Here is a 15,500-nt window from a genome sequence, read left to right on the forward strand (position 1 = left end):
GAAACCACGGAATGGAGGTAACTAAATCCGAACCCACTCACTTGAAGTCCTGCCAGATACAGATGGATTTACCGGTATTCGTTGCACACAAGAGGTCGAGTTTATTCTCGGTGCCTGGATGGGAATTCATTACCCAAGACGAGCATCAAGGACGTCACGCGACAAACTGCAGATCGGTGGGATACCGAGTCGGCCGGTGACACGAAGAGTCAGATCCACACCTTGATCGAGGCACCGATCCTCGTCCGAGACAACTCTGGACGTACACTACATTACAACGTATGTACTCTGAAGATGGCGCACCAGATGACTGCAAGTTGTCTATTTTCTTTTCTTCCCAGTCTCTACGTTCTCGGTCTTCGCCGTCACATGATGACAATAGGCACCGCATCAACGTTGGCTCGATGCATCTACGAGGGAGGAGATGCGCTGCTGTTGACCGCCTCAATTCGATGACGGACTCGCATTAGATCAGCCAAGGAGGCGGTACATTGGAAATCCCCGGAAGACCGGAGGCCTGGTGAAGATGTTCTTCGTCATTGCGGTGGCAGTTAACGGGGACACTCCAATAACGAGGGGAATACCCAACCAGTGGGGATCTCAAACAAGGCGCAGCCAAGGGAAAGTGATGGTACTTCGTAAGCGCTTGGCAGAATCCCAGTCAGAACAGCCCAATCCGCTGGCGAGGGGAAAATAGGTAGATTGTTTGGATTCATGATGGATGGTGATGGTGGTAGGTATGGTAATAGTGGCATGCCATGCACGGCTTCATCCGCGTACTTGGGACGGAAGGGTCCATTGTCCATTTCCAGGCCAAGTACAAGTACACTTACTCTGGTCATACATAGGTGAATAATAGCGGTCTACTTTACACGTGTAGATGCAGACGGCATACAAGTGAAGAGATGGAAAAAGCCCGGTTCGTCCATTGGATTGGATCGACGTCAAAATCCCCCCTCCCCTTGTCGGTGGGTCCACCAACGACCTCTTTGCCATTTCAGGAGAGGTTCCACCTCGGCAAGGGGGATATGGCGTCTAACAATAGGAACTCTCGAGAGTCGCGACGCCATTGGCCAGGGAAGCATCGCGACTAATTTGGGTAGTACCAAACATTAAGTACCTTACCTTACTTACACTACAACGTACTGTAATCTTAAGGTACACGTTATCAAGTATTTCTCGTCAATATTCGGCGTAAAAAGCATGGGAGCGACTTGCTGTTAAGTACCTACCTGATCTGAACAGCTATCCGTCATAGCTGACAAGAACCCTGTAATGGCACTGCAACGGTCATCACAGGACCTTTTTATTTATTTATTTTTTATTGTCGTTTGTCCGGCTCCATCCGTCTCCATGACTTCTATTCTCCGTTCTGTTTTACGAGCAATCGCCTCACCAGCAGATTCAGGAACCAAACTTGACACTCGTAACATCCGCAGCATCCGTCCCCTGAGTCACACGTTGACGCTCCAAACAGAACGCCATCTTCGCATCCATCCGTTCCGTCCCCCTTCTCTGCATCCACAATATATTTCCGGGTGGTAGTTTATCGACGCCCACTTCACGAACTACCTTAGTATAGAACGAACCGAACCATGAGGCCCTGGCCCCCAATCCCATCTTAGTGTTTCTTCGAAACGTGAGGAGGGCCTTCCAGAAGGCTTCGGTACTGCTCGCCACATGGAATTCCTGTGGATCGACCCCTGGTAGGATTCGCCAAGCCACACCGATCAGATCCCTTCCCAACCAAGTTTCATCCTGGTACACGTGTACTGCCATGAGTACGCGTACAAAGTACAACGCAACAGAGAACGGACGATTTCGTTCGTACGACCCATGTTGGTCGACTCTAGCTCTGATTTGCGTCGTTTTGATTAGACCGGCTTCCGCCGTCCGCGCGTCTACGACGACATCTAACTAGGGAGTTTACCGCGATCACCGGCCCACACGCATCTGTATCGCCCGCCCTCATGTTGAACGCTTTTGGAGCATCAGGATTCCGCCACAACCTATTTCAGGTGAAAAAGCCCCGAGCCCTTTTTTGTCCGTCTCTGGTTGAATCACTTGGGAGGATTCGCATCGCAATCGCCCCGGATGCCCTTGTCGACTTCTTTCTTTACGTCTTTCGTGGGAGTGTCTTCGTTCCCGCACAACTTTGATGAGATTGAGGTCCGAGTGTGTCGTGCGTTGAATGCCCCCCATGCGGCTTATCCACCACGTGGAAGTGCGACGGTATCAGCGAGACAGTGCTGCATTTCCCCGGGAGGGAAGAGGAAGCTCCCCAACTCCTAATGGGTTCCCTCCTCATTTCATCGATCGTCCAACCCCATCGTGCAGTTTACTGGCAATCATTCTAAGCCCAGACCCCGGTCATCTCACCCGCTGCATTAGCGTCACTTCTCTCTGCTTCAACCCCTTGGCACTTCATCACATCGGCCTCAAACTGGCACCTTACTGTACACGTACAGGCGGAAGCCCACAAGACCCTGAGTGTTCCCGATAACCTGCCTCCGTTCCATCTTCCTCACCTCACAGCGGTCCTAAAGAGGATCTTCTTCTCACCCCTGGCCCGGCCGAGTTTTCGGATGCCTACCTCTGCTGATAGCTATTGGTTCAGTGGAAGTCTCCGTACTGCCCCCAACCCACGTGAGCACTAATGCTGCTGTCGACAATACGCGGGTAGTATCCGTAATCTTATTGTCATCACTGTGAACCGGGGTATAGGCAGCAGCAGTGCTTGCAGGCAGGCAAACCCTCCTCCCCAGAACAATACGCAGAGATTTAGATTTCTGCAGGGCCCTCCAGGCTTCTAGGTTTCTAGGCTTCCATTCCGAAGTCAAGGGTCTGGGAAGCACCCCCCTTTTCACCGGTTAAGGGCGCTGGAGCCCATTGAGACAGTTTCGCTCCTCGTGTCGGCGCAATCTTGTCAGCCTCAAGTTCTGCTTGTTTTGATGGCTTTGCGTCTAGCGAAAACTCCGTTCATCGGTTCTTGACTATGTGGACTTCAGCTGTGTCTAGGCAATTGCCCAACGACTTCTCTAAGGTTTTCTTCCACTTTTTGGTGTTCATGGGGACGAGTAAGCAGTCAGTCTTCAAAAGGGGTTGAAGAAAGGAGCCGCCCGTAAGCAGAGACATGGTTCCCCTGACGCCGCGGCTTCTTGCATAAGGTAGCATGGGGCCTAGCAAGGGAACGCAAACTTCTCTGCAAGTTGCCCTTAGTCCTACGCTCGAATGAACCCGATTACGGCCTCAGACTCCGAAACGAGTGTCACTGGTAGGGTTACGACTACGCACACGGCCGAAATACCAGTGACGCCAGGGAAACCCCAGTCGTCCTCGATACGCGGTTAAGACCTTTTATAGATGCACCAGGATACACAGACAACGCCACAGCCAGGCTTCACCTGCTACAGGCTCTGTAGTGCGACCCATACGCCAATTCAGACGTAGGGGCAAGACCTGCGCAACAGCAGTCACAAATTCAGGGGCAGAGACACACTCACCAAGAACTTGAATGAGGCCCCAACCTAGACAAGGGGAACATATGATGGCACTCGGGGGCCCTCTCCGCTCTCGGCTGACGGCTTCAGATCCTCAGGGTTTGCACCACACCCGGCGCTCCCAAACGGCCGGGCCACAGGGCCCATGCTGTGCAGTGCAGGCCTACCTTCCCAGATCCCCAAGGGGGACCTGGTTCGGCGCGATCGAGCCGAGAGCAGCCCTACCTCGGTCAGATACAGCCGAGTGCTATGTACCTGAATGTACAGGGGTTTTCCTGGAAACTCGTACCTTTTCCGCGTATTTCTCGCTGTCATTCATGCTTTGTGCAGTTTCCGGGGCCGCCTCATCGGGCCAAACCACGTCCATTGGGTGTGCCCGGGACCGTTCTTTTCATTCGGATTGCTTCACGTGTTATGAGTGTAGACGCACCAGCGAAACACCAGTTTCCTTTTCACATACATGCCCAAGTTGTTATTCTCCTGGTATAGCCACATATATCAGAAGCGTTTCCCGTCGACCTCCCAGTAACCTTCCGTCACTCATCCAGGGAGTAGCGATATCTGAAAGGGCGGCACAGCCCTAGAAGCTCCACCTACGCATTCCTCAAAAGCTCTAGAGGTCAACGGCGCCCACGGGTAACCCCCTATTACAACTACAACTAAGACTCAGGAACATCATTCATCATGAAATGTGCGTCAAATCATTCGGTCACCTATTTCCGGTGACATGGTCTATGTCCAGGCTTCCCATGCCAGCAATGTGAAATGTGTATACGCCCAGAGATTGGCTCTCTTGCTGAAGCCCCTTTCTCATCCAAACCCCGTTTTACAGCTCATCTCTAACGTGTCCTGCTTCGCCAAGGTCATCCATGGCCATGATCGAGACGACAAGACTGGTCCAGCCAGTGAAGTGCTGCGTCCTCTGGCCTTTGCCGTTCTCGGGGTTGTACTGCTCCCAGGCAAAGCCAGTCTCCTGCCAATTCTTGAATACGTTGTCCACGACATTCTTGCGGAGGCGGGTGTATAGGTCCTTGGCTCGGTCCTGGAAGGGGCCTTCTTGGGTGGCGACGTTCTGCGGATAATGTATTAGAATCCAACCTCGTCCCGCGCAGAGAAGGGTGTTACTTATACAATACGTACCTTGAGTTGAACGATGACCATGTAGTTGATGTTGATCCAGATCGGACTCTTCCAGTAATTCTCCCCAGTTCCGTAGAGCTCGTGCTTCTTGCTCAGGCTTCTAATTCCGTAGGGGCTGAATAGTTCTTTCTCATCGCCGATGAGATCCAACAGCCTGCCCAGTTTAGGATCATCGGGCTGCAGAAGGCCGACGAGGAACGGGAACAGAGAGATATAGCCCCTATGGCACACCAGGGCGTGTTCCTCGAATTCGTCGATGGTTGCATCGCAGTAGCAGCCTTCGTCCTCGGACCAATGCAGGTCGTTGAGATTGTGTTGAATGGCAGTCAGAATCTTCTCGTACTCCGCTGCCTCATCTGTGAGGCCAAGAGCACCGGCAATGTTCATGAGCGACTTGGCCATCAAACCCACCCAGGACATCAAGTCAACGTGCAGCTCGCCGGGATGAGGAGGCAGCGGACGGGGATAGTCATCCAGGCCGCTGGTCAGGAGGTGGCTTTCGGTCCGGCCGCGCCATCGGTAAGCCTCCTTGCTCGAGAATGCTTCACGGTCATAACCCTTGACCTCACCGCGCTGCGTATCTCTAAACCAGAAGAACTGGCGTCGAAGCAGTGGGTACAGATGGCGCAGGTACGATTCGCCGAGCTCGACATTATCGAGAAGAGCAGTTCGCAAGTTCCCCGCTGTCAAGGGCTCCTCTTTTGCCACTGGCTGTGTCCCATTTGCCCTGCGCACGCGTTCCATGAAACTCTCGATGATGAGGAAAAGGGTGGGCGGATTAGCGTAGTGAGGGTACTGAACCTGAAATTCCTCCGGAACCCTGCTTCGGGCTTCGTGTCCAAGGATCATTTCCCGGCCAATCCAGCCATCCTCATCCATGAGATTGTACCAGCTACTGACAATATCAAGCGTCAGATCTATGTCCCACTCGGCGATGGGGACCAAATGGAAGCCCTCATCCCAGAGAAAACCACGGGGAAAGAATGGGCGAGAAGGGACACTGGTGTAAAGTTCGAATGGACCTTCGGTGACCGGGCGGTTGCTGGCTCTGGCGGCCGCGGCCTCCTCCCAGAAACCTTCATTCTCCTCCTCGTATTCGGGGGCATTGGACCGGTCAACCAGATGGTCGCCATAGAAGTATCCGATGCCGCCCATCAGGTTGGAGAGCATGGTCTTGCCGAATGTTTGATATTTCTCGGCAGTAAAGGGAGCTTTCAAATCGAAGATGGAAGAGAACCTGCTGCCGAAGAATTCGCTGTTGGTTTTGATCTCACGAGTCACATCCGCGCTCGTCAATTCGGACCCAGCAGAGGCAGATGAGAAGATGAAGTCAAACTCGAAAGCGCCCTCGAACATTTTCTGCACAATGTGCACATTGCCCTTTCCTGGGCTATTTTCCAGCTGGTATGTGACCCAGGGAGGGAGAGGTTTTTCCAACTCGTAGTCAGTCTGCAGCGCTTTGACCGAATCTTGAATCTGCCGGTACACGACGCCGCGTGCCTGCCAGATTAGTTCCGGAGGAAAGTTGAGGGATCGGACTGTTGTCAAGGCACCGTTCCTAGTCTTCGCGAGAGGGTGATCGTTAGGTGGGCGGCCGCCCTCGCCACGGGTGACGACAAGCTTGTAATTGCCTAGCTTGTCCGATCGACCTTGAAAAGTGACATCGCCCTCGAAGCCAGGCCCGCTAGCTTTCTCGTTGACGAATAGCTCAGAATCAGGCTCTTCTTGAGCAATGTAGTAATGGACCATGGTCTTTAAGTCGGCAGAAGCACCCTCTCTGGGAACGCCTTTGATTCTTGCTGCCCAGCTGCCGCCATGAGCACCAGCAGGGACCTTGACGAACGAGGTAGTGATGTCAATCTGGTTGTTTTCGTCGTGGATCGACTGAATTCCGCCTCGTCGGGCATCATATTCGTCCCATCCGTAGCCGTCAATTTCGTGCTGCTCGCAGGTGTACCGGAAGCCTGGGAGAGGAAATGTCAGCCATGACCAAGGTGGGTTGCCTAGGAATAACAACCAACAGAAGAGACCGACCTTTTTGAACATCCTGGTAGTCATCAACCTTGGACCACATCAATCCGGTCCAAAGAGCCTTAGGGATGCGGGGCTGAACACCAAAGTACAAGTTCGGCTTGTAAGGACCCCAGAAAAGACTCTCATTGTTCAGGCGCGCAATTTCGCTGTTCAAGATGGAGGCCGGCCCAGGTCCTGCCTCAGAAGCATCCCAATCCAGCTCAGCACCATCAGCAGTCCCCGCTGCCAGGGAAAGGTGCAGTCCATTGATGTGGAGGAGGATGAAAGCCAGGAAAGCGGCCAACCGTCGCCTTTGGGCCATGTTCACGGCTGCGCAGGAAATCAAATAGGCAACATGTGAGCTCTTTAGTTGTGTGCGTAAACCCAAGAATCTTCACAGACTCAGGTTTTGGTTGTACGCGTTAAGGTGTTGGGAATTGATAGAGCTCAAGATTGGGGGAACACGTTCAGCAAGAGCTCCAAGGAAGGAAGGCACGAGGCTAGAAGGTGGTATGTGACCAAGGTACCTAGGGCAAGGCTGACCAATCAAGTTCCAGTTTGAGAGCTGAGCTCATCGTAAGGCGAGGGCCTAGGTACCTTAGTGGAATCCAAGCTTATCGATAAGACTATCCCTGATTCCTTTAATTCTGAGGTCGTTTTTGGTGTGAGACTACCAAGCTCGGGCCCCCAGGACTCGATGCAGCATAATGCGAGAGATCCTAGTAGCCTCGTCGCATCGCGTGAACACAGTCCAGATCGCAACACATCGATCAGGAAGACATTCGCCCAATTTTCGCCGACGGATCCTATCACTCTGCACATACTGCATATTTCTTGCAAGCCGGGTTCCGTTTTATTCCTTTAACGAAAGACGCTGCGCTGCCATCCTGGAGCAGCAAAACACGTACACCGACTTCTGCGATATGACCAGATAATTTCGTGATAGCTGTGCTGGACGAAGATGCTGTTGGGCATACACCTATCCTAGGATGAGCTCGGATCCCCTGCTTCCCATTGCCCCCGCCAGGGTTAGGGCATTGGCTTTGCCCGTCGGCCGCATCAAGACCGAGCGCTTCGCATCTTTCGTCGAACGGCTTCGAGAAGAACATGTTGTCTACTTACGCGATGTCAGCCCGGACGGGCGTCCGAATAGAAGTCTGCCTTCTCCCTGGACCTTCCCCTATGTGATAAAGATGATAGGACCCTGGGCTGATTATTCCGACCTGCAGACATGTTTTCACCCTTGGCCTTCCCGGACGGTGCCATGTTCTACGACGTTGTCACCCACCTACCGCCCCCCTCACACCTCGCCTTGTCACCCTTCGACCTATACCGAGAGCCCCTTGCAGTTATCGCGATAGCAGACGGCGCTGAACTCGATCGGGGCGTCTTCAACAAGCGCAACTCGCCTATGGCGCCGACCACTTTCGAACAAAATATTCGGGCGCTGTATCAAGACCTTGAAGACCTCCGCGATGGCTACGCGAAGGCGCTGGTTCATAATGTCGTTATATTCGATTATATGCCCTCCACCGAGCAGCCGCTACCCCTGCCGGAAGGCATCATGACTATTCCGCCGCCGGAACACTGCAAACGGACGACCATGAAAACCGTCATGTGCGACGTGTCGTCCCTTCTATTGGCGGAAATGACGACGCTGGCCAAATCCTTCGAGGCCATGACCGTGATCGAGTCCCCAGGCTATGCCTCGTCTGCTAGGCCCACGAATGGTTCGGCATGGGGGGGGGATGAATCTGCCTCGGCCATGAGACGGAATTCCCAATATTCCCTGCCGTCCAATCCACAGCGATCGAACTCCACAAGCGGCTTGCCCGATCGAAGCCAGGCTCGCATGTCCATGCCCCCAGTCCCCTCCAAAGGGTCCCCGTTGCCGTCGAGCAGCTCGACGCCCCTTCGTCCCTCTACCCCCGTCCGAAGCGGGCTATCTAACCCACCGACGACTTTCGACGAGATATCGGGCGGTAGTTTCAGCAATCCCCCGAGTCCCGAGCAGAAGGGCGGTCCGCGCCCGGGATCTGGTGAATACGCCGGTAAAGCAGCGATTCAGGACAGGGTCTCAGTTCAAGGCTTTGGGCCTGGTGGGTTGAATGAACGCTGGAGGAACAAGGGCCGGGGAAGAGTCCTTGTCATTCTGGGTTCGCTCTACCTCCAGGCTGGTCGTTGGAGCGACGCATTGAAAGAACTCTCAGACGGTGCCACCGTTGCGAGATCAATAAACGACCATATTTGGCATGGCAAAGCTCTGGAGCTGATCGTGGTCAGCTTGTTACTTCTGGGATGGGCGAAAATCGAGTTCCAAATCCCAACAGTCTGTCTGCCCCAAGACAAAGCTAGCACGGCGATCCTGGCGGCGCAGGAAGCTGCTGTGCCCGAGGATCCATTGCAGCCGAAGCACCTGCGGCGCCTACAGCTTGCTTTGCCTGACCTCCTGGACCGCATCGTTGGCCTGTACTCGCGACTTACTGCTGAGCACCTACCCCCCCTCCCCATGGCAGAAGTCACTATTCGATGTTGCAAGCTCATGTCGGCACTTCATCTGGCGGACGGGAAACTGGGGGATCGTGCATTCGAAACGATGGTTCTCGGCAGGCTGCCGACTCAGTCCCTGACGACGTCTCCTCGGCTGACGATAAACCCCAGCCGCCAGCAGATTGTGACTTTGCTCTTCCGCGCATTCCCTTCGTCGGCGTCGGAACTTTTGACAATTGTCGACAGGGCGACCATATTAGCGGGCATTGCTTCAGTCCTAGGACCACTTGGCCATCAGCGAAAGAAGGCAATGGTCATACGCGAGCTCGTCTCTGTGCTCATCAGTGGTCTTGTGGAGGCGCGAACGCGCGGCGCGGCAGACGTCGGCATCCATCCTGCCGCGGGCTTGGTGGCCCTCAATGCCGCTATCGGGCGCGGCAACGGCTCCCTTGCCCTTGAGCTCGGTGAAGGCGACGTGGAGCAGGGCGTGGATGCCTTTCTCGGCATGCTCTGCAAATCTTATGGTGTCGTGGGCTTTGACATGGCGCGGAAACTTGCGCAGAAATCTCCGCCCGAGGACGGTGATCAAGGCGACGATTCCAACCAGGCTGTTATTGCTAGGATTGAGGGACAATCGGCAGCCCGGTTTTTTGGTTTCACGGGGGTTAAGCTCAACATCCTCAGAGCATGCATCAACTTCTCTGAGGCTCTCCCTGATTTCAACGGGGTATTGAAATACTCCAGCGATCTGCTTCGCTCTGCAGGTTCGGGTATCGCTCCAGGTCCGCGAAGGGAAGATGCGTCACCGTGCATCGCAAGGGAAGAGCAAGTCCGCCTTGCCACCAACATTTCGAGGACGTTCTCTCTAGCCAACCGATTGGGACTTCATCATCTGGTGGCGGAGTATTGGGACGAGTTCTTAGTACGGGGGGTAACATTGGTAGCGCGCCCAAGCACGAGGGTGCCAGTTCCACATGCCAAGGCCATCTTGCCCGGGGCATCGGGCGCTCGCACATCTCAAGACGTGGACCCTTTCATATATAATCCTTTCCTCAAGAAGCCCGATGACGCCGTCGTCGAGCACATACTCGTCGCCAATGAGCCGGCGACGTTCAAGGTCACTTTACAGAACCCTTTTGACATTGAAGTGGAAATCGAAAGCATCCGTCTTGACGCCCAGGGCGTCGAGTTTGAGTCCTACGCCCAGGCCCTAGTCCTTGGACCCTATCGGACCCAAGTCGTCAAGCTGGTAGGAGTGCCCAAACAAGTGGGCGCTCTCACAATCACGGGTGCCGTGGTTCGCGTCCATGGCTGCCGGGAGAGAAGCTTCCCCATCTTCCAGCAGCCTTTCACCCCCAAGAACGAAGCAAAGGTCAAGGCTATTGGGCTGGGCGCTTTGGAAGAAAACGTCTCCACCGCCCTGTCTCGGGAACCTTTGTTGACGGCGGAGAAGATCGGCTTGACTGTCATCAGCCAACAACCGGTTGTCGTAGTGAAGTCCACGACCTTGCCGCAATCCTCCATGATGGTCCTTGAGGGCGAGAGGCAGCTCTTCTCCACCACGCTGGAAAACCTGTCGACAACAGTGGCAGCCGACTTTATGCTTTTTTCTTTCGAGGACTCTACGCAAAGCCCGTTACAAGCCGCCATCAACAATCGAGAGGCATCGCCTGCCGAGCTGTATGAATACGAGTATATCCTTATGAAGCGACCGGCTCTGAGGAAAGTGACGAAAAATAGCGCAGAAAAGCGGTACATCGCTCCTGGAAGGACGGCCACGTTTGACTTTGAAATCCTCGGCAAGCCCGGATTGACAAAGGCGACTTTGCAAGTCGACTATGCGCATCTTGGGGTCCCCCCCGACGAGGTCGTGGACAAATTCCACACACGACGGGTGTCCCTGGACCTGACCGTCACGGTCAACGCAAGCGTCGAGGTTGCTAGGTTCGACGTGCTACCACTTCACGGTGTCATTCCACGCAACGTGTGGGCAATGGCGGGATGCGAAGGCGGCTCGCAGAAGGAGGCCTCGCCTGAGGATTACTGTCTACTAACAATGGATCTCCGGAACGCATGGCCCAGCCAGATGCAGGTCCGGATTGAAGGAGAAGACGGCGTCGCAATACAGGAGCACATCCTTCCGGGAAACACCACTCGAGTCATGGTCCCCGTCCGACGACTGCACTTGGAAGACCCCCATGCCTCCATACCAGCGCTGAACCCATCGCGACAGCGCCAGTTCGTTGTCAGCAGCAGCAAGATATCCCCAGACATGGAGCGAGCGAACCGGGAAGCGTTCTGGTTCAGGGAGAAGCTGCTTGACAACCTCTCGGCCAAGTGGGAGACGGTGTCGGGGCCCAAACGAGCGGGTTTCGTCGAGCTGCGGATGATCCGGCTCATACCTCGTATGTTGGAAGCCCTGAAGGTGGAAGAGGTCGGAATCGACATTTCCGTGGCCAGTCAAGCTGCGCAGGCGTCGGAAGTGTACGTCGACGAATTCGTTCCGCTCAAAGTCCGAGTAACGAACCGGACAAACCGCCCTATCTACCCTATGCTACGACTCATGCCTGCGCTCTGCCATCGGCCGCTCAACGTCGCTCTCGACTTTACACGGAAGTTGGGGTGGAACGGCACGCTTCAACAGCCACTCCCGCTGCTCGATGCGAGGTCGAGCACAGACGTCGAACTCTGCATCACGACGCTGTGTAGGGGCGAATTCGAAATCACGGCATCGGTCGAGGAGATCCAGGTCTGGGAGGAGCAGCCGAAGAAGGAGGAGAAGGAGGAGAGCGGACGCCCAAGATCGGATACGCAGACCATGTTAGAGGCCGCCTTGGGTACTAAAGAGCGTCGTGTCTGGCACTCTCGGCAGCCGTGTATTATCACGGTCAAGGACCGCCCGTAGATGGTCCTATTTTCGAGCGATGACACCTGCCTTGGGATTGCCGGGGGATGAGATGAATATACCCTAATCTCAAAATTCCCTACCACGACGTCCACGCACGATACAGCTTCTGTGCTTCAGCATTGCAACAAGCAAGGGGCGTGATATGACATGATTCACCTTGTGAATTGCCCAACTCTCTTACTAAGCAGGATAAGGTAGCTCAGACAATTTATTACCTACCGTAGGTACTTTGATGATTCCGAACTCGGGCCCGCGGGAACAGAACCACAAAAATCCCCCGCCCTGTCTGTCACGTTATCGTTCCGGTGCTAGCCGATTGATAAGATACGCCAAGGGACTTCCGGGTTCGCCCCCCTGGACCCGGAGATTTCATCTCAAAAAGTTCTGATAAGACGCGCATGCTTCATATGTGCATTACAGGACGTAGGGTCCCCAGGGATAGCAACTTGACATCCTCGCCGCTCGCGAATCAAGGGCATGTCAACGTAATTTCTTTTTCCTCCCTAAAGGGTCAAACAGGACGATTCGGCCCGCCATAGATTAAAAGGTACAAAAAATGTCTAGGCCTCAGGTCCTGTTCCTCGATGCGTACGACTCGTTCACCAACAACATCGTCTCGCTTCTGACGACCTTGCTACATGCCGATGTCCACGTCCTCCCGATTGATAACCCCTCACTCGACCAGAACTCGCCGGATTTCGAACGTCTTCTCCGCCTGGAGCTCGCGCAGTACCATGCTGTAGTTTGCGGGCCCGGTCCAGGGTCTCCGGAAATCGATCGCGATGTGGGGCTCATGAGGCAGATCTGGAGTCTAAACGAGGACGATCTCCTTCCCGTTCTTGGTGTATGTCTTGGTTTTCAGAGTTTGGTGGTTGCTTCAGGCGGGAAGGTAAGGAGGCTGCGGAGGGGCCTCCACGGCATGGTGCGGGATATCGAGCACCAGAAACCACCAACGGCACCGTGGTCTCTCAAACGAGGAGACATTTTCCACGGTGTTGATGCATTCAAGGCAACCATCTATCACAGCTTGTGTGCCGATGTCGGCCAAGACGTCCTTTCCGAGGATGAGTGGAGGGTCAAGAAGTGGGAGGCTCCCAGCGACACTCCTGATTTGCTGCCCCTGGCATGGACTCTTGAGGATCGAGAGGATGGCACTGAGCGTATCTTGATGGCGGTCAAGCACCGGACGAAACCTTTTTGGGGGCTGCAATATCACCCAGAATCCATCTGCACCGAAGTCGAGGGCCATGCTGCCATCAGGAACTGGTTTCGAGAAGCTCTCAGGTGGAATGTGGAAGCCGGTCGGAAGGTCGTGACGGGAGAATCCAGCTTGGCACGAAACGCCACGAGAGCAAGCCTCTTGTCCGAGGTGCGACTCCTGCGGGATACTACGGCAGCAACTGGCTCGGCGAAAGGCGCACCGTGGACCGAGTCCATGTCTCCAGTTGCAGCTGTCGGTCTAGATTGCGGGTATACGCACCGGACGATTCCACTGCCGGCGCATATCAAGATCCCCGATGTAGTTGAGATCCTCCGTCGCGAGGCGTCGTCGGAGCATATCATCCTGGATTCGGCGAATGCAGACAAGATGGCTACGGGGGCTGCGGACGTCAGAGGCCGCTACAGTATCATTGCCCTGGATGTCGCGGAAGCGTTGCGGATCGAGTACCATGTGGGGGACGACTTCGCCACGGCTCGAATACCCGCCATTCAGGGTGTCGCTGTTGATCTTAAGGAGACCATACCGTTCACCTACCATCAGAATATCTGGCAATTGCTAGCTGATTTTCTGGAGAAGCGGCAGCTAACGGAGAGCATCCCCGTGGAATCGCCGTTTAAGGGCGGATTCATGGGCTACATCACATACGAGATGGGGCTCCAGGGTATGGATGTCGAGGTTGGAGACCGAGGACACAGGAGACCTGACTTGTGCTTCGCATGGGTCACGAAGAGTATCGTCATGGACCATTTGCGAAATGTGGTGCACGTCCAGCACTTGCAGAAGAAAAAGCTCATTCACGACTTTTGGGTCGATTCCATTGTGGAGTCGCTACAAACCTCAGATCTGTGGCGGGATACCAACCACGACCTGAACGGTTTATCCACGAATGGCGGTATCGAGACCTCACGTGCGGTCATCACGACCCCCATGGCGCACGAATATGAGGAGAAAGTCCGTCAATGCCAGGATTACATCGCGGCGGGGGAATCCTACGAGCTGTGCTTGACCGACCAGACCACAATCACGTTGCCGGCGGCGATGACGGGAGCTCCAGCCATGCGCTGCCATCCGAGAGCAGCGAACGGCCAGACCCAACCTTGCACGAAACCCCCAACCTCGGACACCGCGTGGAACCTCTATCGCACCCTGCGCACGCGCCAACCAGCGCCCTTCGGCTCGTTCCTACGCCTCGGCGGCGCCACCATCGTCAGCTCCTCGCCCGAGCGGTTCCTCGAGTACTCCTGCGGCGGGCTGTGTTCGATGCGACCCATGAAGGGCACGGTCCGCAAATCGCCCGCCGTGTCGACACTTGCGCAGGCGGAGGAGATTCTGCATGTGCCCAAGGAGGAAGCCGAGAACCTGATGATCGTGGACCTGGTCCGGCACGACCTCCATGGCGTGTGTGGGTCCGGTAACGTCACCGTGCCGCATCTGATGAAGGTCGAGGAATACGCGAGCGTCTTCCAGATGATCACCGTCGTCAACGGACAGCTCCCGGAACCCGAGAAACAGGGCCATGGAGGAGCGAGGGGGGAGTGGTATACGGGACTCGACGTGCTGGCGGCGAGCTTGCCGCCGGGGAGCATGACCGGGGCGCCGAAGAAGCGGAGCTGCGAGCTGCTGCAGGAGATTGAGGGGCTCAAGGAACGAAGCATCTATTCCGGCGTGGTGGGGTACATGGATGTCACAGGCAAAGGAGACTGGAGCGTGACCATCAGGACGATGTTCCGCTGGGATGACGAAGTGGCGGCTCCCGGAGAAGGAGAATCGGAAGGCACGGAGGTGTGGCACATCGGGGCAGGTGGTGCTGTGACTATACTCAGCACCCCCGAGGGAGAACGAGAAGAGATGTTCACCAAGCTGACCGGGCCCTTGGGAGTGTTCTCGTCGGGCTCATAGGCCGACGATTCCGAAGCACGCTCTTTTCTTAGAAAATTACTGTGTGGCGCTTTAGATGCGGTACGAAGATGGCGGGGACTTTAGATATTGGGGTTTTCAACCATGTTCGGGGGGGGTATGGCGAGGGGAGCATTGCATGGCGTTATAACGGAAGGATACCTCAACGTATCGAGCTCCTGGTTCGAATTAGATGGGATAATGCCAATCAGCTCACGCAAAATATCGCATTCCCAAGCGAAGTGTCGTTCGAAGGAATTGATGCTTGGTATTGCTTCCACACCTGGTCCGCGTCAATTAATCCAGTCATGAATTATCATGGCATACCCCC

The 15,500-nt window shown here is 55.0% G+C and overlaps 4 protein-coding genes across 4 annotated transcripts; 3 read left to right on the forward strand and 1 right to left on the reverse strand.

Moving 5' to 3' along the window:
• Positions 1-1,353: 1,353 nt before the first annotated feature.
• SODALDRAFT_378219 (hypothetical protein) lies at positions 1,354-4,029 on the forward strand (the record flags this gene model as incomplete). Its single annotated transcript, XM_028614966.1, has 15 exons — positions 1,354-1,504; positions 1,601-1,706; positions 1,752-1,827; positions 1,922-2,018; positions 2,072-2,175; positions 2,226-2,331; positions 2,392-2,646; positions 2,842-2,925; positions 3,009-3,084; positions 3,172-3,208; positions 3,279-3,332; positions 3,423-3,472; positions 3,599-3,729; positions 3,831-3,870; positions 3,945-4,029. The coding sequence occupies 15 exons, from the start codon at positions 1,354-1,356 to the stop codon at positions 4,027-4,029; spliced, it is 1,452 nt and encodes a 483-aa protein (XP_028466912.1).
• SODALDRAFT_294346 (mannosyl-oligosaccharide glucosidase) lies at positions 3,964-7,110 on the reverse strand. Its single transcript, XM_028608747.1, has 3 exons — positions 6,675-7,110; positions 4,641-6,604; positions 3,964-4,572 (listed from the first exon to the last, which is right to left on the reverse strand). Exons 1-3 carry the CDS (start codon positions 6,973-6,975, stop codon positions 4,327-4,329), a joined length of 2,511 nt encoding a protein of 836 aa, XP_028466913.1. The 5' UTR covers positions 6,976-7,110; the 3' UTR covers positions 3,964-4,326.
• A 240-nt stretch (positions 7,111-7,350) lies between these two features.
• Positions 7,351-12,292, forward strand: SODALDRAFT_310355 (Trs120-domain-containing protein). The gene is made up of 2 exons (XM_028609136.1): positions 7,351-7,808; positions 7,883-12,292. Exons 1-2 carry the CDS (start codon positions 7,643-7,645, stop codon positions 12,046-12,048), a joined length of 4,332 nt encoding a protein of 1,443 aa, XP_028466914.1. The 5' UTR covers positions 7,351-7,642; the 3' UTR covers positions 12,049-12,292.
• A 167-nt stretch (positions 12,293-12,459) lies between these two features.
• SODALDRAFT_332532 (aminodeoxychorismate synthase) lies at positions 12,460-15,388 on the forward strand. Its single transcript, XM_028611741.1, has one exon. It carries the CDS (start codon positions 12,608-12,610, stop codon positions 15,170-15,172), a length of 2,565 nt encoding a protein of 854 aa, XP_028466915.1. The 5' UTR covers positions 12,460-12,607; the 3' UTR covers positions 15,173-15,388.
• Positions 15,389-15,500: the final 112 nt, after the last annotated feature.

Source organism: Sodiomyces alkalinus (genome assembly GCF_003711515.1).
Source record: "Sodiomyces alkalinus F11 unplaced genomic scaffold SODALscaffold_4, whole genome shotgun sequence".
NCBI lineage: Eukaryota > Fungi > Ascomycota > Sordariomycetes > Glomerellales > Plectosphaerellaceae > Sodiomyces > Sodiomyces alkalinus.